The 27,118-nt window shown below is 32.9% G+C and overlaps 4 protein-coding genes across 4 annotated transcripts; 1 reads left to right on the top strand and 3 right to left on the bottom strand.

Moving 5' to 3' along the window:
* Window positions 1-11,512: 11,512 nt before the first annotated feature.
* Window positions 11,513-13,014, bottom strand: LOC149653797 (large neutral amino acids transporter small subunit 4-like). The gene is made up of 6 exons (XM_089846651.1): window positions 12,873-13,014; window positions 12,409-12,772; window positions 12,002-12,341; window positions 11,821-11,932; window positions 11,641-11,740; window positions 11,513-11,583 (listed from the first exon to the last, which is right to left on the bottom strand). The coding sequence occupies exons 2-6, from the start codon at window positions 12,479-12,481 to the stop codon at window positions 11,513-11,515; spliced, it is 696 nt and encodes a 231-aa protein (XP_089702777.1). The 5' UTR covers window positions 12,482-12,772; window positions 12,873-13,014.
* LOC149653794 (toll-like receptor 9) lies at window positions 12,288-27,075 on the top strand. Its single transcript, XM_089846707.1, has 5 exons — window positions 12,288-12,330; window positions 13,011-13,100; window positions 26,052-26,466; window positions 26,633-26,781; window positions 26,874-27,075. Exons 3-5 carry the CDS (start codon window positions 26,075-26,077, stop codon window positions 27,062-27,064), a joined length of 732 nt encoding a protein of 243 aa, XP_089702833.1. The 5' UTR covers window positions 12,288-12,330; window positions 13,011-13,100; window positions 26,052-26,074; the 3' UTR covers window positions 27,065-27,075.
* Window positions 13,157-13,834, bottom strand: LOC149653796 (large neutral amino acids transporter small subunit 4-like). The gene is made up of 3 exons (XM_089846650.1): window positions 13,574-13,834; window positions 13,280-13,434; window positions 13,157-13,211 (listed from the first exon to the last, which is right to left on the bottom strand). Exons 1-3 carry the CDS (start codon window positions 13,832-13,834, stop codon window positions 13,157-13,159), a joined length of 471 nt encoding a protein of 156 aa, XP_089702776.1.
* Window positions 14,952-22,063, bottom strand: LOC149653795 (synaptophysin-like protein 2). The gene is made up of 7 exons (XM_089846706.1): window positions 21,877-22,063; window positions 21,265-21,338; window positions 20,869-21,011; window positions 20,584-20,779; window positions 20,292-20,492; window positions 19,664-19,720; window positions 14,952-19,585 (listed from the first exon to the last, which is right to left on the bottom strand). Exons 2-7 carry the CDS (start codon window positions 21,322-21,324, stop codon window positions 19,463-19,465), a joined length of 780 nt encoding a protein of 259 aa, XP_089702832.1. The 5' UTR covers window positions 21,325-21,338; window positions 21,877-22,063; the 3' UTR covers window positions 14,952-19,462.
* Window positions 27,076-27,118: the final 43 nt, after the last annotated feature.

Raw genomic sequence — 27,118 nt, 5'->3', positions numbered from 1 at the left:
AGTTCTAAGAAGATTGTAAGACATGTTAGAGCAAGAACGCTGTAAAAATCTCTATTTAAAAAGTAAGAGATATTGCTTTTTAGCTAAAAATATTGAGCTATCAAGATGGTAAAATAGTTTCAGTACCATCTTGAATCTCTCTTCTCTTCTCTCTCTTGCATTGCAAGAGTAAAATTTGAATTTCAAATCTTATTCAGATCTTCGGTTCTTCCCAAGACGTATAGCTCATACCCATAAGTAAAATAATTCTAACATTAAGTTTACTTCAATATTATTCATTTTACTGTATGCAGTTATCTTTGTGATCACATTTAATTTCACTCTATACCCTGCAGAAAATAGCAGCCAATTACAATCTCCAATTCGGTGATTGGTGTCATATGGGAGACGCTATAACTTTGTCAATAATTACTTTACTTATGGTATGGTATAAGAGTAAGGAATAGGTACTTGGTCACAGCTGTAAGCCGCTTGGGGTCAATCTTATTTGGCATTGGAATTTAAAGAGTTTAAATTTAAAAGTTCACTTCCTTGGGGCTGCTAGGTGAGATTGTCCGCGCCGTTTTCGATATATGGGCCTCGGTTTCATTGGCATCGTGTGAATTTTAAGTGAAAAAAAAATAAAAGGGTTATTTGAAAAGGATTTAAAAATACTAAAGTATTCGCCACGGTTTCCTTTTTTTTGGGGGCAACTTCGAAATAAATCTAGATACCCTTAGCCTACTATTTAAATTGGCTAACAAATAATGTATTTGAAAAATCATCTTTTTCGAGATCAGTCTAAGGCGCGTTGTATTGTTTTATACAATGGCAATATTTGATTTTTATTCCTATTTTTTTCCTAAAAAAACTCCTATAAATAAATTCCTACTTTTCCTATAAGGAATTTAAATTTTAAATATATTATTTTTAAACCAAATACCAAGTGCAACCTTATCTGGAGAACAATTGTGTCTCAAACCCCCTGTACCTTTAAAATTAAATCAGTTTTAACGATGGTTAATGTCACAGCGTATTACGTACTGTTTCTAGAATAAATTTAAATTTTAAGGGACAAAGTTATATGGGTATGGAATAAATTTCATGAATGAATTGAAGCGAAGTACCTGTGAATTTTTCTAAAATAATTCTTCCACCACCTCCTCTTGGAGGCTGTCTTGATTATTAATGAAACGTGAATTGAGTTGTTTTGACAGCCAAACTTCCCTTCCTAAGCTAAATTTTCTCTCCATATTAAATATTAATTTCCTCTTCAAAGCCCATACTGTTTAAATCCGTTCACTTGGAAATTAATTTGTTTTCTTCCCTCTTATAAAACTAACCATCCATTTGATTTAATTATTATTTGAGCAGCAAAAGAGTAATGCTCAAATTCCGAACCGCATCTTGTTTTTAAAAGTTGAACTAATTTTGTTTTAACATATCCATGCCATAGATATTATAAATATTCATAATTGGGGATTACAAAACTGAACTGAACTGGTAGAGGGGCGCATGCATTCGAGATTTCTTTGTCCACTTGAAAATTAAAATATATATAATAAGGGATTAACGGAAAAATTATTTTTAAATTATTATCCGCTCTAGAAGTTCAAAGTTCACGTCTGGACATACAACTTGGTCAGTTGGTCACTCTTTTATATTTATGGGTTTTGACCGCGACCAAAATATCGCTTTGAAAATACAATATCATATATTTGGTGTAATTGAACCATAAGTAACCTAACTTTTATCATAAGTTTGAATCTGGAAGATCTATTGAAGAAGTTGACGACCCAAAGAGCCATTACTATGATTGCGAATTTCGCTCACGGAAAAACTATTAGGTAATTGGGCATTTTTCGCGAGAAATTTGTCGCCTGGCGTGCTATTATTTTGTCGCCAAAATATTGCCACGGTTCCGCCCTTAATCATTGATTATAGTGTTTTAGTGACTTGGAAAGCGACCCCAAGAATACATACACACGTTTCTCTATGGGGGGAATATTGTCTGTCCCTTTGAAATCGGTCTTATTTCAAATATAACGTGGGAAAAAAATGGACCATGATTCCAGGAACGTGTTAAATGTCTACGCCCTGACCTTATGACCTTGGTGGTCAATTGTCCCACGTAATTATGGCTCAAGTATAGACATTTAACGAGAATTTTAGTGATAGTTTAAAAATATATTTGTTTTGCAAAATTAAACCACATTTTATTTTTAATTCATAGATTTAAATGTAAATAATTACCTGTCAAATTTCGGAGTTAATTAATTAAAGTATCTCCATTTGTTCTTGATAAGTTAAGACCACGTGGTTATATAAAAGTCAAGCCAGTGCACGTGCTGCCTATAATCTCGCGCTAAAATTTCCCGCGCTTTCTTTTACTGTTTATTCAACTGAAGCAAAATCACGTGCTTTAGGTATATAAAATTCTCGAGACAAAATTTCCCGCCAATTAAGTTTTTTTCCCGCGTGTTTTTTTTATTATTACTTTTTATTTATTCTATAAACTCTTGAATTGCAGCTAATTTAAAAATGAAAAAGGAAAAATTATAAATTGGACTTAAAATTGATCGCTCGGAGGTTGGATTCTTACAAGACTTTAGAGTAGGGTCTCCAAAGATGTTTTGAGCATTTTCAAGATCTTAGCAACTTCCTAGAGAGTATAGAAACTCTAGTCTTGAAGATTAAGGATTGTTGCAACCATACGCGAGGGCGCTCGAAGCGACTCCTTACGGGCTATTTTCGAGAGACGTTTCCCAGCAGAGATTTTAGAATCTTAATACTCGTCTCTCTCTCACGCGCCAAGATTTAATCCTGTGGAATTTTCCAACAATATTAAGTCTTAATTAGATTTTGGTCTTAAAATTTACTATTTTTTTATTATTTACTATGTATGCGTTGTGTGGAGATTAGAGTTTCGGGGAACATGGTAGTATAATCTGGTAGTTTTTCTCCTGATTATGGGGGATTATTATGTAGCATTTTTAGGTAATATAGAAAATTAGAAAATTTAGATATTGCACGTTCACAATCTACATACCTTATTTCTATTTGCTTTTGATAATATACACCTAGTTTATCTTTAAAAATAGCTGCGTTAAAGTGTGGTTCAATACCAGTCCAAATCGAAAAATTGTAGGTGATTCTAGAGACCCCAAAACGAACCAATTGCATCTCTAGATTTTCTATGAATAGAATTTTTAGACCTACTTGAATTAAATTTAGAATAACTCTCGTACTAGCTAAGCCTATATTTCGAAATCCCAAATTCCCATATCGTTCATTTATATAAACCAATTAAGTAATAACCGGGGAAAGATGAAAAATGAATAAGAAAAATAAACCAAGCATTTACCTTCGTACTCATTAACTCTTTTAAGTTGAACACTATCTTAGTTTCATCCCACGCACGAGAATCTAAAGTTGACGCCACGCGAGGCTAATATCAAAAGAGGGGATGGATACTCTCTCTTTTAATAAATAAAACGGTTGAGAAAAGAATATGCACTCTAGAATCTAGATGCACTAAAACACTTTCGTTATTCATTTTGGAATGAATTACATTCTCTAGTAGAATTGGCTCCGTGTTATTTTCGTGGTGTTTCTGTTTACCTAAGGATCCTTACAAATTTTAACATAAAAGAGATGATGGAGGGATCGGACATAAAGATTTTTAGGAAAATTTTCCATTGAAAATATTATTAAATTTTACTAAATGATTTAAAATTTCATACCGTACGCGTAAACCTTGTTTTTAATAAATGTTACTTGTACTGGAGTCGAGATTGTCCCTTAAAAAGAACTACCTGAAAATAAAATTATTCAGTTGTCTAAGTATCCAACCCCTCGAAAGATGGGTTATGAAAGCATGGATGATATATTCAAAAGAAATACTGGATATGAACGAAAAAAAGCTCCAATTTCAAACGATTTTATTGATGTTTTTTTAAACAGTTTGGTTAATCCGCATGTATATTAGCAGGAATGCATACAGCTAATTGGAATTATTGTGTAGCCATCCCATGTTAGTTTCTATATTCAGGTTTTGTGGGTACACCTTTAAATTTATCTCAGATTATTTATTTTATTATTTTTCTGATGTCTATGACTGCAGTAGCCTAAAATTTCTAAAATTTAGGCTTAGCAACTATCTCCCCTTCGTTAGGGGGGTTTATATTGAAAAGACCTTTGAAAGATAAAAAAAAACGCGGGAAAAGGTCAATATCGGGAAGATGAATAAAAAGCGCGGGAAAATTCACGCGCCAAATATTAGACGCAGTAACCATGGCAACCCGTACATCGTGTACGTGTAGAGAAGAGAAATTCAAATGAGATATCACGCGAACGCCGAGTGTTAAGTTCTATTTTTAATAAGACTCCAATTGATTATTAATTGATTTTATTTATTAATATTGCTAATTAATTATGACATTCTGGTCTCTTGGTTAGGTCTAACCGCGCTAATATTTCTCAAATAGAGATGCTTGCCTAATATCTAATACCTTATAAGGTTCAAGAAAGATTAGATTTTAGATCAAGTAAAAGTTGTTGCAATTTTGATACAAGTGTCTTTAGTAAGATTAACGAAGTAAAGGCCCATTCACACGATAAATTTGTTTACTATCTCGCACATTTCTTACCAACACAAATATAAAGGTATAAGCAGGGATGGATTTAATTTTAGAAGCAGGAATAGAGAACGGGGTTAGTATTTACTTCAGTCCGACTCATAGACCACCCAGTAAGAGCCCCTCCCTCCAACACGTCGTAACGAAAAGTTTAAATTATCTTATTGGCTGCTCACTTAAACTACGTTTTTTATGACGTTGCTGATGGGGAAAGCGAAAAATGCGCAATTCCTTTTTACCTCTGTCGCTATGACCCTTCCGCCTCTTCTTTCATACCCCCCCCCGGTCCCGTGGAACGGGGTCCGGGACTTTGACGCGCGCCCAGATTACTATCTGTTCTCCATTCCTACTTCTAAAATTAAATCTATCCCTGATTGTATAAATAAAACTGGTACAGCAGTGTGAATTGGCCTTTATACGATGCAAGATACTGTGGAATATCTATAAAAGAATTTCTTTGGTAAACTTTACCCTAACTCGGTTTGTTAAGAAAGCTATATGGTTGGTACAGTATATATTTATTCAAGTAGAAAACTTCTTAACGAATATATGCAAATATTATGCACTCTGCTTTTGTCGACAGATGTTCCAAAATACAGTATATCCCAGGAAGTCATCATTTTTATTTAAATATCTGTAAGAAGAACTGGGCTAAAGATTCTCTCCTTAAGCCTTGGCTTTCTTTCAATAATATCACATGCCGTTGTCAATTTTAGGCCCCGTATGACTTAAACTTCGAGCTTGTTATAAAATAATTGAATATTTTTTATTTTTGGCGGGAAATTGTGGCGCCACGGGCAGCGCAGTTTTGACGCCAAATTGCCTCGAGGCGAATTAAATAAAAATGGCGGGAAACAAATAAGAGCCTGGATTGGTTTATATATATAAGAATAAAAGATACTTTAGGCGAAATATGTTAGAAGGAAAGGGTTTATTTTTTTAAGCCTTGGCAATCTTGAACTAAAGTTATAGGGGTAGAGTACCATGGAAGATTGGAAGTTGACTCTTTACACATCATTAGCTGTCTAGATTGCTATTCTTTGAAGGAGCTAGTGCTAGTTTTTTCTTGGGGGGGGGGGGCAATGGGGTTCTAGAGAGCTCAGGTTCCATAATGGAGGAACGTAAATTAGGCGAAAAATTCTCCTGGGAAATTCAATGGGTCGGGTCGTCATTGTTGACTCTTAAAATATGGAAGATTTTTTATTATATTTTTAAAACATTTTTATTTATTGGTTTTTGAGCGACTTATAAAATAGAATTATTTTTTCTTTTTACTTTAATAACTGATAGATAAGCCACTCACGGAGTATACTACTATTTAAGTTGATGACTTCTATATATAGTCTTTATGGGACTTGGAAAGCGACGACTAAATTTCAAAATTACAATTTAAAAAAAAAAATCGACTAGCATTTGTACCATAAGTTTATAAGTGATATGTTACATGATAAGTATGATTTGCACTACCTATACGGTTCGTAATGCTATCTCCTAGAGACTTACAGCTCGAGATAACTAGTTCGAGAAGGAGAACGACGGAAGCGAGTCAATTGAATGACTACACTCGGTGGTACTGTATTTATTTGTATGACTTGCTTTTAGTTTTCATTCGAAGAGGGTTTATACGCCACACTTTAGTTTCCATAAGGCATTAATTACAAGTGACCTTTTGACCTTTCGAAGATTGAATCTGATTAGTTTGGACATTCTCCATCTTATCTATCTATAAGACAGAAGCTAGTGATGTCGCATTCTCATTTTCAAAACCCAGCCAATTCATAGCTCGCGCATTGTAGCATGATAATCCTAAATCTACGTTGTCAAGGTAACCCAAACCCTATCTGTCTCGCGCCAAAATTTCGCGCCCTTTATTACCCCTAATATTTACGAAAAATAATAATTACTATTAATCTACTAGGCCTATAACATCATTATAACAAACACGAATATTTTGTAGAATAATTAACCAAAATGAAGAGATGAGTTTCTATACTATTTGAGTACAATCATAAGTTCATGTTCCATCCATAAGTTTGTAAAGTCTGGTAACTTAGAAACTGGAGCTTGTGAGTGAGGTAGGTCATAGATTCAGGGTAAAGCTACATACGCCTGGTGAGGCACTGCTGTCAAAGGCCTAATTAGTAATGCAGACTAAATAGGAGCTAGATGGAATTAAGTCCTGCAATATTAATTAACCCACCGAGTGTAGTAAGTACTTCAATTGACTCGCTTCCGTCGTTCTCCCTCGAACTAGTTATCTCGAGCTGTAAGTCTCTAGGTAGGTGGTTGGTGTCATACTTATGGAAGGAACATATCACTTATAAACTTATGGTATTACCTAATTAAATACGACTTTATTTTGGTAGTCTTTATGTTATACTACTCTTTTGTAAAATATTCCAAAACAAATCCTAATTTATGATCACGTGTTTTCTTTAATCCGTTCCTCTTGTAAGGGATTAAAAGGGGGGATTAGGAAGAAACGCTACGATTGTCGCGGTTTAATCCGAAATCCCTTGGGAGCCGCCGCGGTTTAATCCTTCGTACCCCCCGTTAAATGATTAGCTTTCACTACAATCTCTGTATAATTTCCTTGTCAATTTATCCTGTCACTATAGCGAAAAACTAAAGCGTATGACCACGTAATGTTAAATCACAGTGAAGAGAATATAGTTTTGGTCAAGTACCTTTGGGTTTGAAGGGGAACCCCAACCAATCTTTCAACGCCTTGTAATTATAATTGATGCCGTTTAATTACTTATTGGTCGGTTTCCAATTTAATGACGTCATTATTTCAAGTAATTAATTGATTTGAAAGGCACTTATTGGCTGTTAATTATCCCTATAGGGTGTGGTGGTTTTTTTATGATTATTTTTAAACCTAATTACGACTTTAATTAGTTTCTTAACAACGGTGCTTTTTAAGTTTATGAAGATGTTATAATATAATTAGTGAAGTCAAATTAGGATAAAATGCTATTAATTAGCAACTGATATTGCAATATTGCTAGAAATGCAACGATACTTGCATCCTCGTTTTTGAAACTCAAGTAAATGCCCTTTCTTGTCTTTGGTAAATTCAAAGATTTGGTGAAAAATCACGTTTGCTTGTGGCAAATTTTTGAACTCAATTTTTCGTTTGATAAATTTCAAACTGCGTTTGTGAAATAATTTTTTTTATCTATTTCCCAATAACCTCTTCTATAACCAATTACATTTAGTTAAAACAATTAAAACTACTTACCAATTAGTTATTCAAACAAGTCGATGTCGAAGAAGCTATCACGTTAATAGTGACATTCTCCAAAAGATAAACATAGAAGTGAAAAAAAAAACTTGAAGAGATGTTAAAGTTTTATATTTATTAGACTGAGTATTTTGTAAACCCGACTTTTTCACACGGAATTCTAGACGCAAATGCAACAAGTAGCGTAGTTTAGGTAGATTCCCGCCAACCAAAAGTCCCTGGTTTTGCGAAGAGAGATAGAGAGAGAAAACCCGGGAAAAATAGCGCGCGCTTTTACGAGGTTGGAATAGAAAGTGTACATCTCGTGAGCTTTGGCAGCCAGCGCGCGCGCCAAAACCTATAAGGAAAAGGCGGGAAAATTGATGGAAAAGCGCGGGAAAATCCTCCCGACGACCATCTAACGGCCAATGGATGAGACATTTCCTTCCGGATTTTGGATTATTTCTCCAACTGATGTAATGGTTTTTGTTGTTGCTAGGATAGACTTTTATCTCTGGTAGTAAACCTTAAAACGGCGCCTCATCCATTGAGAGATGTTTTAGTGTAGTTTAAGGCGGGAATTAAACGGCTTTCACCGCTGAATGAATTAGTCCCATAAATGTTCTTGAAAATAATTTATTATCATTACTATTTATTGATTAATTTTATTATTTTTTCGTTTACTACAAATAAGCTTTAATTTTCAATATTATTTTCCGGTTTGCGCCTATAAGTTGGCTTGCCCCTTGAACGTTGGTGTATTGCGGGTTAAACATTTCTACAGGGGCTATGGGATTTAACATGGGGTTGTTTCACCCTAAATGTTGGCTTTTCCCGCTAGCAGTAATAGTAATTTAACCGTTACAAAAATGCTTATTACTCGAGCCCTGATTGGTTTAACCCCAATTTTTAAGCATCATTGGAAAGGTGGGAAATTGGGCTATAACATACTCAAAGGGCTTCCCTGTATCTCTTATAGAACCAGAGTTACAAGGTGTCTTGTAAATAAGTCCGGGTTAATCCTATGGAGATTACGTTTATGGATATTTTGCTTAATTACTCGGGCTCTGATTGTTGTAATCCCCAAGTATTTAGTATCATTGGAAAGCTAAGAAATGGGCCTATAACATACTGAAAGGACTTCACCATATCTCTTATAGAACCAGAGTTAAATGGTGTCTTGTAAATAAGTCCAGGTTAATCCTTTGGAGATTACGTTTATGGACATTTTGCTTAATTACTCGGGCCCTGATTGTTGTAACCCCCAAGTATTTAGTATCATTGGAAAGCTACGAAATGGGCCTATAACATACTCATAGGACTTTACCATATCTCTTATAGAACCAGAGTTATAAGCCTTCTAAATGGACATACCTATATAAAAGTATACAGAATTCTTTCAATATAAATTCATGATCCACGGAGCTGTTACTTGAAAGAAGATATCTTTTACTATCATCGAGAGGAGATGGTATGGGAGACACCGTCTTCGAGTTCCGTTATGAACTTTAGAAAGTGTCTACCAATCGAGTTTCCTTGGTGAAGCAGGTACACGTTCTACGGCGACCCAAATCCGTTTACGTCTTGGAAAGTGTGTCTGGAAACCAATGTCACTTGACTTTCTTCTTGAACTAATACAGATATGTACCGGGGGAAATGAATAGAAATAGACGTGTCGACATTGGGGGTTTAGTACCCGTCTTACCTTTGTTAGGTATTGGCTCGAATGTGTTAGACAAGATGGGGATTACTATATAGGGGTTTGTTTAGAGGTGATAAACTTTGAGAATTTTATGTTTTTCTCTATTTTGTTGGGGAATTTTTAAATAGGTCAAAAAGGTCATGGAGGTAATTTTAATGCCAAAGTCAAAGACATATTTTACTTAGCTCAAGTTGAAGAGTGTTTTTCAAGCAAAGTTGCATTTGTTTACATAAATATGTGCAATTAAAACATAATTGTCCAATAAGTTAACTTGTGTTATAACGCAATTATATTTGATTAACAAATATCCCCAATTAACACATTGACAACTTTAATGGATATTAAGGTTCACATAACATAATATTAACTTTAACTTTTGTTCACCTTAAAAAAAGTTATTTTGGAAAATCAAATTAGAGAAATTTCGGGGAATATTTTTGAAGGTCTTCTAGGAATTTGAATCTGAAAATTATTTCAAATTTCATCAAAGGCGCTAATCTCAAAGGGACCGAGGGAATTTATGTAAATTGAAAAATCGTTAGGGGTCTTTGTTAAGGGTATCGGGTTTCATACTCGCTTTTAATGGACTCTTTTTAGTCCCTGGTGAGAATAAATCGAAAGCGGATTAAGAGACGGGAATCACACGCCTCGAGGACCTCTCTTACCTTTTGTACCAATGACTTTATCTTCTTCGAGGGGTCGAACACTTACCACAAGACAACATTTTCCCAAAAAAACACTTAATTTAATTGCCTATTACTAGTCTACGCTAAAGGGGTTAACAACATGGAGCCCAGCGGTCCTATATGATTCCTATATGAAATCCTATATTTTTGAACCTGTCCTATATTATCCTATAATTTCATGAAAGGTCAGACTATAATAATTAATATCGCCTATATTTTTGACTTAGTTTGGGGGAAGTTTTCGTTTATAGTTTAGCATCAAATTTCTCCTAAAATTTAGTTTTCTCTTTTACGATCGAGATCACATTTGACTGGACATGTCCGAAATTACTTCAAAGGCACGCTCAGGATTTTTTATATATTATATCATTTAATTTAATTAAGTTCCTCTGAATTTTCAAAGTAAAATCCAATTTGTTATTTATTTTTATGTATAGATTTTTCTACACGTATAGTTTAAGCCAAAATATTATTATATATGATCATCATTTTTCCTATAAAAACACGTGATCTTTTTCTCGTATAAAATCCTATAATTTCGGAAATAAATTCCAATTTTTCTTATAAGGAATTATAGACTCTGACTGAAAGTGATTTCAATATAATCTGGATAAGTATCCGACCACTCTAAACCCGTTACCATGGCAACCCAATCTTTCCTTCAATTCCAAAGCTCTTGAGATTCATTAAAAGATCCATCTTTTCTCAGATATCTTGGAAGAACTCTATAACTGCGATTTTCCGAAATTACCTAAAAGTCCATACCAACTTCGTTGTAACAGTTATGGGGGGCGGTGGGGCCAAGGCCTCCGGGTCTAAGCCTAAATTGTTCTCTGTCTAACATTCTGAGGGCTATTATTAACTTATGGTCCTGTAGGCGATGGCAACTCGGGATTGAACACAGGAAGGTGTTAAGCTAATTGGACAGAGACTCTCGAGTATTGTCTTGCAAAGACAAAAGTAATTGGGTACAATCTAACTAATTGCTTCCCACTACGCTCAAAGCTAGCAAGCACCCTTCTGGCTATTTGAAAAGGGGTTGGCGGGAAATGGCACGTGGGAATGAACACTATAGGATCACGTGACTCTTTCTTAGCTTTCTGTAATAAGATATCTCTGGTTTCAATCGCACGAGACGTGTATAACGTGTTAATTAGACTTCTGCCTTATGTTTGATTAAGGCACGAGCCAAAGTTCTACTTAATTGTGATGCAGACTTAATACGAAATAAGAACAACGTTAAATTTTTAAATTAATTTAGTTTAATTTAATTGAATTAATATTATAGTGTTGTTGAAATTATGGCAGCTTCACGGACTTCTTTGCTATCCCAATTTTGTATTTTGTTGGCAGCTAATGTATATACTTAAATTAGTTTAATGGTAATGTAAATATTAATTAATTAACTACCTTTATCTTCACGTTTCATTAACCAAGGTAGTAATCTAGTTTTCATATGTAAAGGGAGTATAAAAGCTACGGCCAAACATCCCATATTGAATATTGAAACCTGCATAAAACGTATCAGTTTATATTCCCTTGAATTAGTCTTATTAAAATAATTATTTGTTTATTTATTTATTTATTTACCCCTCCTGGTTTCTCGGTATCCCAAACAAACATTGGAAATTGTAATAAGAAACAAATGCTTCTAAAACTGGCTGTTATTCCAACTAATTTGTTATAGTGCTCCCTTGGAAATCTAACAAAAAAATTAATAATACATTTTTAATTGTATCAACAGGTTTGCCAGTCCAGGAGTTGTTTTCACCTTTGCCTCATGTACGTAATGGAGACTCCCATAACCGCGGATCTAAACAAAATGTACACAACGATTGAAGCTATGATGGCGGTTTTTGTGTCGAAAAACTTGCAAATCTGTACGGCCCCCAATAAACACGTGGTCAGGAAAGCCATCCAGAACGTGGCCCTGATTTGGTTTATTGTTTCATCGTAATCTGCGTGGTCACCACTAGCCGTTGGTCGTTTCGGGGCGTCAACATTCGGTTTGGGAACCCGGCTCAAGTTCAAGTCGATCAAGAAGCCCGATAAAGGACCCAAGACGAGGGCACCCAATTGAGATATGCCCAAAATATCCACGTAAGTGTCCACTGTTTTTTATGAATGATTTTGTGGTGAGATATTATGGGTAATGGGTCCCTTGATGGGGTTACTTACGGTCTTCGGGGTCATTGCTTGACCTGGAGACCCATAGATGCATGGAACCATTGTAGTAAAAACCGAAAAGCATCAGCCAGGCAATCCAAAAGTTATAAAGCAAGGAAGAAATTGAGAAAATGCTAAAACTCAAAGGAAGTTGTTTCCTTTCCTCAACTTCCTTGCCCACTTCCGGTGGGGGTTTCTCCTGAACTTCTAATTGCTCCACGCTTTGCGTTACTTTAGCTTTGTTGTTTTTGTTTTCGGTTATTTTGTTAAAATTCCGCGCCGGAAACAGTAGAAACGTCGCTGGTAAGGCCACCAATGATAACCCCAAAAATATGCCAACTGTTACCTTCCAAGTAGCGCCTTGGTCGTAAAATATCTGAAAGAAGCACGTGGTTTAGTTTTAAAGGCGGGAAAAAACTTGAGCCATTACGCGCCAGGTTCATTTTGGCGGGAAATGTCTTAAAGACGTGTTTTACCTTTAGTATTGTGAAAACTGATGCTGAAGCGGTGTTGGCTCCGCTGTAAAGGGTTATTAGAGTTGACCTTTGACGCGGAAACAGTTCGGAGATCTAAACTGAATATATTTTAAGTCTGGGTTCTGGTTGTTTTTACAGAAGTTTTGTGTCACTTTACCTGTAAACACGACAACCGAACTGCGATACCGACAAAAGAACACATGGTCATAGAGATGAACAGCATGTAGGGTAAGTCTGAAACATTTTAATTAATATTTTAATTAAGCAAACCAGAGGTTAAATTCTTAGTAACCTTTTGTCGTGAACATGAGTAACACTGTACCCCCGGATAGACAAAAACTATAATTAAAGATAAACGTTAATTAACATTAAAACTAACTATAACTAAACGCGTTGGTAGAATTTACCTGATGACCAATCTGAGGGCTCTTATGCCATATTTATCTAGCAAAATTCCCCATAAAAATCCAGCGAAAGCTCCAACACTAACAGCGATATTGTAAGCTAAATTAAGCATCTTAGCTTGATCTGGACAGCTTAAATAAACAGCTTCTGCTTCAGTCTGTAAATCAAAACAATTTACCAAAATGTTATATTCCCTATAGGGGATGGTCAAACTGGGCTGGGAATATTTTAAGGGTCACCCAAGGGTAATCAGGGAAAGGTCAGATCAGGGATACTGTTGAATAATGACAACGTACCTGATTTCCCAAGGTTTCAGCGCGTTCATAATACGGTGGTGATTTGTAGAAATCATTTATGTAAAATACTGGAGACGTTGTCGTCGCGTTAATATTTTCCGCTGTAATATTTCCGTTTGTTTTTTCGCAAAGATGCGAAAATACCCCTTCTTTCTTTAACAACAAATTTAAACTGGCCCATCCTAAGACCAAACCCGAGTAGAAGAAAGATTCAAAGAGTCCAACGACTACCAAAACATGCTCTTTGCCAATTTGAAACATTTCGAATTAACTTTTATTAAATAAATTCAATAATAATATAGTTTCTAGAAATGGATTGTACTATCCTACACTTTACGATAACGAGGCATGTGTTATAGAAGCACACGCAATAATTATCCGAATTTCAAACTTTTGCGAAGACAAACTTATCTATTGCTTTATATTGTTCTAGTTTAAGTTGTTAGGTAATTGCTGATTGTGAAATTTTTATTGTTTAAAAGATAGTCGCAGATTGTTCTACTGTTTTTAGCTATAGATAACGTGTGCTAAAGGGGCTAAAATAATCCCCCCCGTTTCTTAACTTTAACTGCACATGCGCTCCAGCAGGGTTGCCAACCAGTAATTTGTTATTAGAGCATCTCTTTGGTAATTAGAAACTGAATGATAATTACTGAATCGGACTGAATATTGCATCTTCTGTTGAAGATATCGGTTTGTTGAATTGATATGTACACGTCACAAATGACTGGCAACACTTGTTAAGGCACACAAAATTTTAAACACCTATGTAGATTATTCATTTGTGCGACTACCACTTTATGTGGTCAGATAGAGACTTAACAGCTTATCACTTGAATAGGGTGATAGTTATAAACTTCTGATTGTGTGTGAAGTTTTGATCCAGTTATTGATAATATATTAAAAATATATAAAATTAGTGTCACGTGTTGACCTTTTAGTTGAATATATTGGGAGGGTATTTAGATATTTTAGTAGTAGATAGTTTAAAGTTCATGTTTGTACTGATACATAATTAACGAAATGTGTATTAAGTAGGGTGATGATTCTACGTCATCAGATTACGGGTATTGATAGGGGAAATCCACTACATTATAGAGGAAATCCACTACATTATAGGGGAAATCCACTACGTTACAGGGGGAAATTCACTACGTTACAGGGGGAAATCCACTACATTATAGGGGGAATCCACTACATCAAAGGGGGAAACCATCACATTGTAGTAGAATAATACTACCCTGGTACGTAGTTAACTAAACCCGTTCAAAAAAGGCGGTTGTTCTTATTGTTAAACTAGTTTAACAGAATTCTACGTCATCTTCTGAAAACTACTATATTGTAGTAGAATACTACTATACACGTCGTAATTAAACCATTATCTTTACAGTGATCAAAATCATTTTATTGCCAGATTTGTTAGGGGTTTTCAATTCTATACTTTATACAATATTTTTTCTAAACAGGGGGGTATGTTTAACACCACATATTTTAGCACATTTATGTGTTTTATTAATTTACTTTTCTCTCATTTAAATTAGTGTTAATTTAAGTGTTGGTATTTTAATTACAAAGTGTTCACATTTAAAATATTTTTACACGCGTTTATTCATTAATATTAATATTTAAACTTAATTACGATTAGGTTATTAAGGGGAATATTTTTTTATATTTTAATCATTTTTGATTAATTTAAGGGAGTAATTAAATTAATTAAAAATGATGATTAAAATTAATAAAGGTTTTAAATAGTTTTTAATCATTACTTATTAATTTTTGAGCTATCATGAATTACGGGGGGGGGGAAGATGCATTAATTACACATTAAAAGATAATTCATTAATTTATTTTTATGATTTTTATATGAATTTATGATGAATATTTTTTAGTGTTAATTTTTTATTTTATTATTATTTTTTTAACTTACGTAGCTTTTTCAAAAAAAAATTAAAGTTAAATAAAGAAACATTTTTAATTTTATTTTTTTAAACTTTAAAAATAAAATAAAAACAAAATGTTTATTAATTTTTTTTTAACTTCACGACATCTTTTGGGGGAATTTTTTTGGGGTTTTTTTCTAGCAGTTTTCCTTTGAAAATATTTTGAACTTTAACCCCTTAAAGGGATACTCAAATAATTTCAAAAGTTGAAGTGCTACACGCACTTTTTAAAAAGGGGGACAAATAACACGGTGCACATCTAATATTAAATTTAATTACGCAACAATTAAATATTATGGGAATGTTTTTGTTTACTATAGCGTAGTTTATTTATTTATTTTTTTTTTAATTTTATTATTATTTTTTTTAATTTTATTATTATTTATTTTTTTTTATTTTAGTCAACATGGCGTAATATTGTGGAAGCCCTTGTTAAAAATTATGCCAACAATTTAAAATATTTTAGGGGTTTTTTTTTAGTAATTGTTCACTATTTTTTTTTACTTTAATTTTAATTAAATCATAATTAGTCACAACCTGAAAATAGCGCTTGCGAATTTCAAAATTAAATCGCTAAATTCTAAATTCCGTAGAGCACCTGGTGGCAGTATTTAGCGTCGTCTGCTTACTCTAAACTTGTTACAGAACTTACAGAGCATTGTGGGATTAATGGCTGGTATGACGTCATCAGTTCACAAATGCGTTGTTTAAAATAAGCAGACGACATTACCAGCCTGTATCGGTCTATTTTTAATAAAATTCGTCTGCTATAAACGTCGCTAAGCCTAATTCTCGGATCTCAAAGCGAAATTAAAGTTAGGCTTAATGTAGTTAGGCTTTTTAAGTGCGCAATTATTATAATTTAATTAATTAATTAATGATGTGGTTACGTTACAATTAAGTGTAGTTTTTGAGCAGTTTAGTAAAAATTGAAGCTGAAAATTTTCACTTTCAATTTCAGTTTTTTCCAAGCCACTCAAAGACTACACATTAATTTTTTTTTTTTTTTTCGCAAGCCCTATTTTTTATTTTTTAATTCCGGAAACGTAAAAGTTGGTTTTAATTTTTAATTTAAAGACACTTTAGTTAATGTTTTTTTTTTCTTTTTAAGGGGGATGGGTTTTTTGGTTTAAAATATTTTTTTAGATTAGATTGTCGTGAAATTACAGGCAGTTAAAAGCTTACGCAAGCAGTCATGTTTTTTATTTTATTTACTCCTTTGTTTTTAATCATCTAGATTCTTAACAATTATTATTTAATTACTAATCATTTTAATTTAATTAATTAATTAATTTATATATTCCAATTTTCCCATGCTTCATTTTTTTTTCACCAAAAACCAAAAACCCAAAATTTTTAATTGACTTTAATTAACTGAAAAAGAAAACAAAAAAATTGCTAAAAATACATGAATTATTTTTCAATTTATTTATTTTTTTTATTTCAATGAATTTATTTTTAATACCACTCTTTTTAAGGATCACCTACTTTGTGCCTTTTTATTATAAATTAAATTTATGAGAATTAATTAATTAATTACAGTTTATTTTTAATTTTTATTTTAACGGATGAAAACATTTTTAATGAGTATTTATTTTTTTTAATTATATTTTATTTAATTTTCCGCTCGTAATTAATTAATTAATTCTTATAAATTAAATTTATGAGAATTAATTAATTACAGTTAATTTTTAATTTTTATTTTAACGGATGAAAACATTTTTAATGAGTATTTATTTTTTTTTAATTATTTTTTATTTAATTTTCCGATCGTAATTAATTAATTAATTCTTAAATTTAATTTTAATATTAATTAACACTGTGCTTTTTTTTTTATTCGTTTTCGTTAAATGTGAATGAATTCTACAATTTTTAATCTAATTTAGCATGAATTGTTTTTTTTTACAACATTTAAGACATTTATTTTATTTATTTTTCTTTTTATTTTAATTTTAATTTTTTGCTGCTTTAAAAATTATAAATTTATTTCTAATCTAAATTTAAAACAAAAGTTTTAATTTTTCTGTAAAATACAAACAGTATTTTATTTTTTTAATCATTTTTAATCACTTTTATTAACAAAAATTATTTCTAAGGTTTTATGGGCTTTTTTAACTAACAATATTTATTCTTTAGTAAATTTTTTATAAATCGGTTAATTTTTTATTTTAATTATTAAAAATTAACCGATTTAATTAAGTGGTTTTTTTATATTTTGAAAAAATAATTAACGCACCTATCTATTTTTAATTATCACTGCACAACAATTTTATTTCATTTTTAATTACCATTTTTTTAATTATAATTATAATTATCTATCACTAAAGATAAATTTACATTCACAGGGGTTCTAAATGCAATTAGTATAAATTAAGTAATTTTTTTAATTATTATTAACGTATAAAAACGGGGATTTTTTCTGTAGATTTTTTCGGGATTTTTAATACCAGTTTAGTAGTTTTAATACTAATACAGGGTTTTTTATAGTAGGTTTTATACTAATACAGGGTTTTTTATAGTAGGTTTTATACTAACACAGGGGTTTATTTCAGTAGTTTTGATACTAATATAGGGGGTTATTATAGAAGTATTAATACTAATACAGGGATATTTTTAGTAGGTTTAATACCAATATAAGAGTTTTTTATAGAAGTTATAATACCAAAACAGAGGTTTTTCTTAAGGATTTGGAGACTTTAATACCAATATAGGGGTTTTACGGGGGGTTTATTTACTATATAACAGGAGGTAGTGGGTTCTATTCATCTAAAAGTGGAGGGATTAAAATTATAACTAGTTTAATTAAATCAAAATTAAGACTAATGGAATGTCCCTTAAATACTGATTTTAATTAAACTAAGTTTTTATTAATTTTTGCACCATTTTGTACTGGGCTTTTACTGGCCAACAAAAAGCTATTTATTAATTTTAGAAAAATCAGCTAAACTATTTTATTTTATTTATTTTTTAATTATTATTATTATTATTAAAAATTTGCATAATTTAAGAGCTCCATTTAAGTTTTTGAAACTTTAAATATTTTATCTAGGGTTATTTTGTTTGTACTAATTTGCTTAAGCCTAATTTTAAAAATAAGTTTAAATTGGGCCCTTTTATATAGCAGAGATCAAAATTAAGTTAGCAGGGGTTTTTCTACTACACCTTAGTATTTTTCCTACTACATTGTAGTATGTGACCTACTACATTGTAGTATGTGACCTACTACATTGTAGTATGTGACCTACTACATTGTAGTATGTGACCTACTACATTGTAGTATGTGACCTACTACATTGTAGTATGTGACCTACTACATTGTAGTATGTGACCTACTACATTGTAGTATGTGACCTACTACATTGTAGTATGTGACCTACTACATTGTAGTATGTTTCCTACTACATTGTAGTATGTTTCCTACTGCACATAGGAAAATTATATTTTTAAGCACAACCCAAGAATTTTGAGCAAAATATTAAAAAAAAAATAATTGTATTAAGCCTTAATATGCAAAGTAATTAATATGTTTTTTTTTGTTAAATGAATTAATTACTATATGGCACATGCAATTAACTCCTAAATTAACTTTTTTTTGTACATATTTAATTAGTTAAATGAGCAGCACCTAAATGTGGGTTTAATTAAGATTAAATAAGTACTTAATATTAACCATTAACAATTAATTTAATTAGGTAGACTGAGTACTGATTGATGATATGCTATTAAAATTAATTCATAATTAATTAATTAATATTTACCTGGAGGACCAAAATTTGATACCATTTTGAGGTTTGATCATCATAAAAATATTTGATAGGGGTTTTTCTTTGGTAGGTTTCCATCTATAGCAGGTTTTTTGGTTCTTTTTATGGGGTTTTTTTTTCACTTATTTTTTTTTTAAACAAACTTAAATAGTAATTTAATTAACAGGTTTTTTTTCCTAAACTTTTTAATATTTGTAAGCATCAGGAGATTGGACCCCACTTGGTGGTGATTGTGTTTGTGGTTGCATGGGGGGGACCTGTTGAGGGGGCTGCATGGCCTGCTCTCGTTGAGCATGGAATGTTGTTTCCTATTAATCATAATTTATTTAATTTAATTAGTATTTTTGATTTAAATTAATTTGAAGGAGTTTTAAAATTTGACTTACTTTGTAGACAAACCACATTGAGGCAGCCCAAAGTAGAGCATTTGCAAATCCCAGAATCTATATTGTAGTAGGAAAAGTTAGGAGTTTTGTAGTAGGAATACTACTATTATAATTTTTCCATCCTATTTATAGTATTAAGTTACTGTAAAACTACAATAATTTTCTTGGATGATTGTTTATAGTATGAACCCTATAATAATTTAACCTTACTCAACTTAAAGTAGGAAAACTACTATAATTATTTGTATGGGTGGAAATTTGCAGTAGGAAAACTACAATTGTAGTAGAAAAAGTACTACAACTTAGTGGGAAACTATTGTAGTAGGAAAAATACTACAACATAGTAGAAAAATTACTAATATAGTAGGAAAAATTACTAATATAGTAGGAAAAATTACTACAACATAGTGGGAAAAATTACTAATATAGTAGGAACAGTACTACAACATAGTGGGAAAACTACTAATATAGTAGGAACAGTACTACAACATAGTGGGAAAACTACTAATAAAGTAGGAAAAATACTACAACATACAGTGGGAAAATTACTAATATAGTAGAAAAAATACTACAACATACAGTGGAAAAACTACTAATATAGTAGGAAAAATACAATTTTTTTCCTTACCAAAGAGACATTTAAGGATGCATAGTTCCCTTCCATGCCAGGCACACATGAAGCGCCTTCACCTGTTACACTTTGGCAGGTTTTAAGTCGCGCAATGAAGGTACTGGGTTTTGTGAAGTACTTAACATCACTGACGCCTTGAGCCCAGGCGCTTGAACCAGCCAACCAGAATAATGTGAAAACTCCAGTAACCCCCAAATCCTATTAAAAACAAATTAATTAAATCCTTTATTCAAAAATAAAAAAAAAATTGATAAATTTGCAAAAAAAAATTTAAAGTAATAAAACTGACCACAATTGGCACCAATTGGTTTGAAGTGTACATCCTGTTGAGCAGAATGTAAACAGCGGAGATCCCCATGGTGTAAAGGAAAGCTAAGACTCCGGTTGTCACAAAGAACTCGGCACTGCTTGAGAAATTGTAGTGGTATTTTAGATCATTAAGTTCCTTTGTGCATGGGGCAGTTGATTTTGTGAAGGTAATCACTCTATAAAAAATATGATGATTAATGAAATTAAATTTAATTGTTATATTTAAAGTAATTAATATAATTATGGGGTAAAAAAAAATAAATACTTGAAGGGGTATCCAAAATTAATTGTTATTGGCAAATCAGCTGTGTTTGATGATGAGGAACCCAAAGCATCTGGACAATCCATGCTAAAAGAAGTAGTACCGCTAAATCCGGCCGTAGTTGAAAATGCAAATATTGACATAACCTAAAAAGAAATATTTTTATTAAATTTATTTAATTAATAATAAAATAATTTATTTATGGATTTTTTTAATTTAAAGGGAAGATTACCTGTGTGAAATGGGGGGGGGGAGAAAACGGGTTTGAGGGGGGGGGTGGAATTAAACTAGGGATGCTTTTATTTAGTTTCTATTTCTTTTTAATTTTTTTTAACAAAGGGTAGTATTCCCTTTAATAAATATATATTTTAATTAAATTAATTAATTAATTAAACTTACAAATTGAACCACCCTAATGAAACCTCGGGGCTCCTTTAAAACATCAAGGTACAGTTCCATGATTGTTTTTAAATCTAAAATAGATAAAAAAAATTTAAATGTATTTAATTTAATAATATTTTTAAGTCTTTGAGTGGCTTGGATAATTCAATTAAAAAAAAAGAATAACAAAGCAAATACTACCATTGCCTCTGTTTTATAATAATTTCCTAACAAGGGCGTTTTTCAAACTTCCAAGCTACTCAAATACTACATATTATAAAAATATTTTTGGGGCCAAAAGGGTCCAATTTCCATAATAAATAGATTCTAATCAATTTTAGATTATATTTAAATGATTTTAAAGCGAAATAGACCAAAAATAGGCCATTTTTAATTACGTTTAACTATAAATAGATTTTTCCCACGCTTTTCGCGTTAAAAAAGTATATCTAAAACTGGTCTATTTTTTTCTATAATTTTTATGTTCAAATGATCATAGAAATAGAGCCAGAGGCGGCTTAGGCTTAGTATAATAATTTTAGACCAGGTCTACTCTACTTATCATTTCAATGCAGCTTATCTTAGCGAAAAAATAGGGTTGCAAGGAATAATTAAACATGGTAGACTTACGTCACAGTTGTATTTAACTAAGTAGAATTAGAATTAAGTAGTAGTGGTGGTAAAGGTGGTGTTTTATCCCGGCTTTTAAAAACCTCTCCTCTCGAATTAGCTTTTGACTTGGTTTTATTATAGCAGCTTGCTGCCTTCCTACGATAACGAGTACCGACAGTACACAGTGGGTACTTCGTATAACGCTATGGAGGCCACGCTTATCGATTTTGGCAGTGGGATTTTACCCCCTGCTTGCAGTAGCTTTTTTCGGCCTCTTTGGATTCATTTGGACCAATTGGAAATCGATAAAATGTAGGCGTAGTCTTGGCGCGAGACTTTGAATTATTCTTTTTAAAGATGACACGCTTTTCACGCGCGGGAAAATATACTTCTTTACCCGCCAAATTTATATAGCACGCGCGAATATTATATTTTCCTTCCCGCCAAATTACACGCGCCAATGTTATAGGGCTGTTCGATACTACTCGATGCCAACTTGGTATCGAGTACTTCAGTTTTTCGATACCGGTATCGAGTACCGTTTTTGGGATCCGATACTGGTATCGAGTACTTTCTAAAAATCCGAAGCATCGAGTACTTTATCCCCCTATCTTTCTCCCCTGGAATCGAAGGAACGTTTCTTTTTGAAACTTGCGGCCAATCATTTGCTTTATATTTTAACACGTGAATGTTTCCCTCGTCGACATAGTTTAGTCTCTATACTCCATCCCTCGAATAGACTGACGTCATACGTAGCTTCTTCAACCATAGCCCATTCGATCGCGCACAAAACGACACAAGCTGCTTGTGCTATAGAATCCCGTTCAAAGAATTGGATTTACATATATAAGCGCGACTTTTGAAGAAAATTCGGAGTAACCGAAAATTAATATTAAGTTCTATAGGAGGGGGTATGTTTCTTGGCCAGTTCCTTCGTCCTATTGATACAAATGACCTGAAATTTAACTTTGACGCGTTTCGACGTGTTTTATTATTGTTAAAACAATTTAAATACGCAAAATCTATCATAGGTGGCGCTTTAAAAAAAGTACTCGATACTTTGGGTATCGAGTATTTTTTTCTCCGATACCGATACCCGGTATCGAGTACAATATTCAGTACTCGATACCGGTATCGATACCAAAAATCTTCGATACTCCCAGCCCTACAATGTTATCCTTTTTTCCCGCCAAATTTATATAGCACGCGCCAGTGCACCCGCCAAGTTGTCGTGCACTACCAGCAATCCTTTACCCGAAACATTTCAGCCTCATTTTGACCCCCTCTTAACTCGGTACTGGGGAATAGTACACCACTCATATTTGCACCTCAAGGGCACAGTGTTAATCCTAGGAAGTCCTCCAACTTCCAGCTTTCTAACTCATTTGGTTTCTGTGATAATCCTATGTGAAAATGACACATTATGAGACTGACTGACTGACTGACTGACACATCATCAAAACCTCTAGGGCATTTCCGGTGGTGCTAGAATGATGAAATTTGGCATACTTGTACCACTAAGCATACAAGCAAAGGGAAAAGTCCCAAAAGCGGGAGTTTCCCCCTTTTAGCCCCTGAAATGGGGGTTTTATAATTTATATCCCCTCGTAATAGGACATTATAATTTAATTTTTTCGTCTTTTAATATTAATATTAATATTTTTTACTAATATGATTCTTTCGTATTATTGCAAAATTTATGTTTTTTACATAATGTTTTAGTAATTAAATTTTTTACTCATTTCCTTTTCATTTCGTCTGAAATGGTTCTAAGCGTGTTTTGATTCATTTAGTTTTTCTTAAATCTATTCTGTTGATTAAAAGTGTTACTTGCCACAATATTGTGTTCTTCGAATAGAAATACGGTTAACAATTATCACAGCCTGAGAAAAAAAAAGAAAGTTGAATGCAAAAAAGTTGAAAAAGGCAAAGCCAAGTAAAACTCTTGGAAAGAACAAATAAAAATCTAAAAGTACAAATGTTTATTTCACTTCATAATCCTACTTCTATAAATCTACAAGAACATGCACGTACAAAAAGGAGTGAAATCTCACCTAAAACATCTCTGTAAAAATATGCCAAGTTGTTTGGCCGTAAAAAGAAGTGAGATCTAAAGTACGGCCAAGTTATTATCTCCAGGTGAACCAACATTTTATTCGACTTAAAACTTCTCAAGAATGTTTTTCTGACTTGGCCATTAGCATTCCAAACTTGCATCCTTCTTCTTTGCACCCGTGAAGGTTAATAACGGAAATTACAAGTTTAACCACAAAGGCTTATCAAGAATATTTAACCAATTTGATTTAATATTTTAATTTCGATCCATATCTGGAATTAAACGAATCCTTGATATGCAAATGGCCAAGTCAGAAAAACATTCTTGAGAAGTTTTAAGTCGAATAAAATGTTGGTTCACCTGGAGATTATAACTTGGCCGTATTTTAGATCTCACTTCTTTTTACGGCCAAACAACTTGGCATATTTTTACAGAGATGTTTTAGGTGAGATACTTTTTTACCCGCCAAATTTATATAGACCTAGCACGCGCGAATATTATATTTTCCTTCCCGCCAATTTTCACGCGCCAATCTTCCCGCCAAATTTATATAGCACGCGCGAATATTATATTTACTTCCCGCCAAATCGCACGCGCCAATTTTATCCTTTCTTCCCGCCAAATAAAATAATAATTTTAAATGGCAAGAATCATTTAAATTATAAAATTTTAAACACGACAGTGTACGTATAAATGCAATAATAATTTAGCAATAAATTCCCACTTTGATAAACAAACGTAGAGTCGTAGATATCTTTCGTTACCGTAGGCTGAGCTGTCACAACACTTGGCGTTAAACCATACTCACCGGAAACTACTTACACCCACCTACATTTTTTCAAATAAATTATTGTAACTACCTTAGTAACATAACCATTAAGTTCGTTACGAAATTTTCATTTCATTTATTCAGCTTTTAAAAATTACATCTACCGTGCGCTGTAAATACTAATTCAATTTTACGTTTGGCCAGGAATGCATACAGCCAATAGGAATAATTGTGTACGTGCCATTTTCCCCTACGTATCTAGGCAGCTTTTTTTTATGGGAGGAGCTAGCTAGACTAATAATTATGTATGAGGAATTTTACCCAAGCGAATAATATAACCTATCTCGCTGCCTGTTGCACCTTGCGCATTGCTCGTCTAGGAACTCGCTTTGCTACCAGCGGAAACATTTGAAATCGCAGTTAGAAAGACACCATCAAAACTATTAATAGGCGTGGCGTGTTGTAAGTTCTCAAGCTCGTTATACCCACAAAACCCGAATTCATAGAAACTAACATGGAAGCACAATGATTCCTAGTAGCTGTATGTATTCCTGTTTAGGCCTTAACTATTTATAATACTCTTTATAGCAAACGTAAGGCTTATCTCATTTGAATGTTGCTGCGTCTGTAGCTGGAGTTAATTTTAACAGGATTTTATTTAAAAGATTACGTTAGTGGTCAAATCACTCAAATGTCATTGTTTATCACGGCGTTGTGTTTCATCACAGTTGCTTTTGAAAGTGGCCTCGCGTGTCCAAATGCAACCGAAATACCGGATTGCAAATGTAGTGCTTCTACCCACAAGAGGTTACGCGTCTTTTGTTCCAACATAACGGATATGTACGCGTTTCAAAGTCAAATGACGAAATTTCGTAATCAAAATATCTCAGTTTTGTCACTACGGAATTTGACCTTGCCATATTTACCATATGGAATTTTCAAGGGTATTTGTTTATTAGATAATTATCAGAAGCGGATAATACTGAAGAAGTGTGACACTCTGTAGAAGTCCTCTTAATACTTTAGTTTTGTAACATGATTCTTCCCAAACAAAATCCACAAGCGCATGCGCCTTGGCAAATAGTTCAGAGTATAGTGTAATTGATGAGCTAGGATCACTATTTACATGGCGTATGTGATTCGGTTTAGTATATAACCTTGCTATAATGAATGTTCATTCTGATTTTGGGGGAAGAGTCATGTTACAATTACCCACCCAGCTTTGTGGAGTGGTACACTTTTCTCTCGAAAAGAAGTAATATATGTATACATTTGATATTAGCCAGTAGTTTTTAATTGAAAAGATGAAACAGGGAGATGAATTCCAAGCTAATAAACTATTTTAACAATTGATTTTTGGTGAAATAGGAATATCAATTCAAAGTATCCAAATGAGTTACGGTCAATTGCACTCTTTGGGTCATCCGAGTAATATCGGCAGTCCATTTGACGGCCTGGAGGAAAACCTGACCAGTTTCCTGGTTTATAGAGTCGAGAAGATTGGGGTTTTGGATTTTTCCGTTTTTGCAAAATTGAAAAACTTGAGTCATATTGATTTTGAATTCACCAACGTCACGAAATTCGAGGGGTGGTCATCTATCCGTGGTATGTCCAAGTTGAGACTGTTCACCATAGCGGACACGACCTTGCGTACTCTAGAGACTAAAGCTTTAGCGAATTGTAAGGATTTGATGATGGTCTTAATGATCCAAAATAAAATTGAATCGCTAAATCGGGATTTCTTTCCAAATCCGGCGCCCAAGTTGAAGGACTTAATGTTTGGGTAAGCAAGCAGTAAACACGTTATGGGGCACTCAAAATCGGCTGGAACATTTTCAATTTTCAAAATTCCCACTGTACGAGCACCCATTTTGGAACACCCTGTATACTTGTCTTTAGTCCTACGAATTAAATTAATTATGATTAAATTAAATTACATTAATCTTAAGGGGGAATGAAATAGTATTCGTTTCCGAAAACCTTTTCGAAAATATGCCTGTCTTGCAATACGTTGACCTCTCGGACAACCAACTGACCACTGTCTCTGAGTACTTGTTTCGACCAGTATGGAACGTTTTAAAAGGTCTTCAAATTAGGGGTTAGTTGGGCTTAATTATAGAAACCTAAATTAATTAATTAATTAATTAACTACCATTCTGTAAAATAATTTTTTACAAATTTTTAATTTAGGAAATCCGTTACATTGCGATAGGTCTTTGTTTTGGTTTACGGATGCGGTTCAAACGCAAAAGAATGAGTTTAGATTCGATGATTTGAGGTTTTGCAAATGCGCCACGCCCCCAAGGTTAGCCAAAAGAACCATAGTATCCTTGTCTACCAGTGAACTCGACTCCGAAACTGGAATTAATTCATTAAATTAATTGTTTTAATTGTCATTTTGTCTTTGTGTATGTTTAAGACTATTTCTATAAATA

This window comes from Phalangium opilio, unplaced genomic scaffold, assembly GCF_054372755.1.
Source record: "Phalangium opilio isolate 3A_F unplaced genomic scaffold, DU_Popi_V2 ptg000081l_1, whole genome shotgun sequence".
Taxonomy (NCBI): Eukaryota; Metazoa; Arthropoda; class Arachnida; order Opiliones; family Phalangiidae; genus Phalangium; species Phalangium opilio.
The sequence above is the reverse complement of the archived record's forward strand: the minus strand, read 5'-3'. Positions and strand labels throughout refer to the sequence as shown.

Excerpts from the sequence above, each read along its gene's own strand:
- LOC149653797 (XM_089846651.1), bottom strand. The coding sequence starts at position 12,481 with ATGCTTTTCGGTTTTTACTACAATGGTTCCATGCATCTATGGGTCTCC. Across the intron at positions 12,342-12,408 it reads AAGCAATGACCCCGAAGACC|TGGACACTTACGTGGATATT; the intron begins GTAAGTAACCCC and ends CATAAAAAACAG. Across the intron at positions 11,933-12,001 it reads ATTACGTACATGAGGCAAAG|ATTTCCAAGGGAGCACTATA; the intron begins GTGAAAACAACT and ends TTTTTTTGTTAG.
- LOC149653796 (XM_089846650.1), bottom strand. The coding sequence starts at position 13,834 with ATGTTTCAAATTGGCAAAGAGCATGTTTTGGTAGTCGTTGGACTCTTT. Across the intron at positions 13,435-13,573 it reads CTGAAACCTTGGGAAATCAG|ACTGAAGCAGAAGCTGTTTA; the intron begins GTACGTTGTCAT and ends TTTGATTTACAG. Across the intron at positions 13,212-13,279 it reads GCCCTCAGATTGGTCATCAG|TTTTTGTCTATCCGGGGGTA; the intron begins GTAAATTCTACC and ends CTTTAATTATAG.
- LOC149653795 (XM_089846706.1), bottom strand. The coding sequence starts at position 21,324 with ATGGAACTGTACCTTGATGTTTTAAAGGAGCCCCGAGGTTTCATTAGG. Across the intron at positions 20,780-20,868 it reads AATTTTGGATACCCCTTCAA|AGTGATTACCTTCACAAAAT; the intron begins GTATTTATTTTT and ends TATTTTTTATAG. Across the intron at positions 19,721-20,291 it reads CATCCTTAAATGTCTCTTTG|ATTCTGGGATTTGCAAATGC; the intron begins GTAAGGAAAAAA and ends ACTACAATATAG.
- LOC149653794 (XM_089846707.1), top strand. The coding sequence starts at position 26,075 with ATGAGTTACGGTCAATTGCACTCTTTGGGTCATCCGAGTAATATCGGC. Across the intron at positions 26,467-26,632 it reads TTGAAGGACTTAATGTTTGG|GGGGAATGAAATAGTATTCG; the intron begins GTAAGCAAGCAG and ends ATTAATCTTAAG. Across the intron at positions 26,782-26,873 it reads AAAAGGTCTTCAAATTAGGG|GAAATCCGTTACATTGCGAT; the intron begins GTTAGTTGGGCT and ends TTTTTAATTTAG.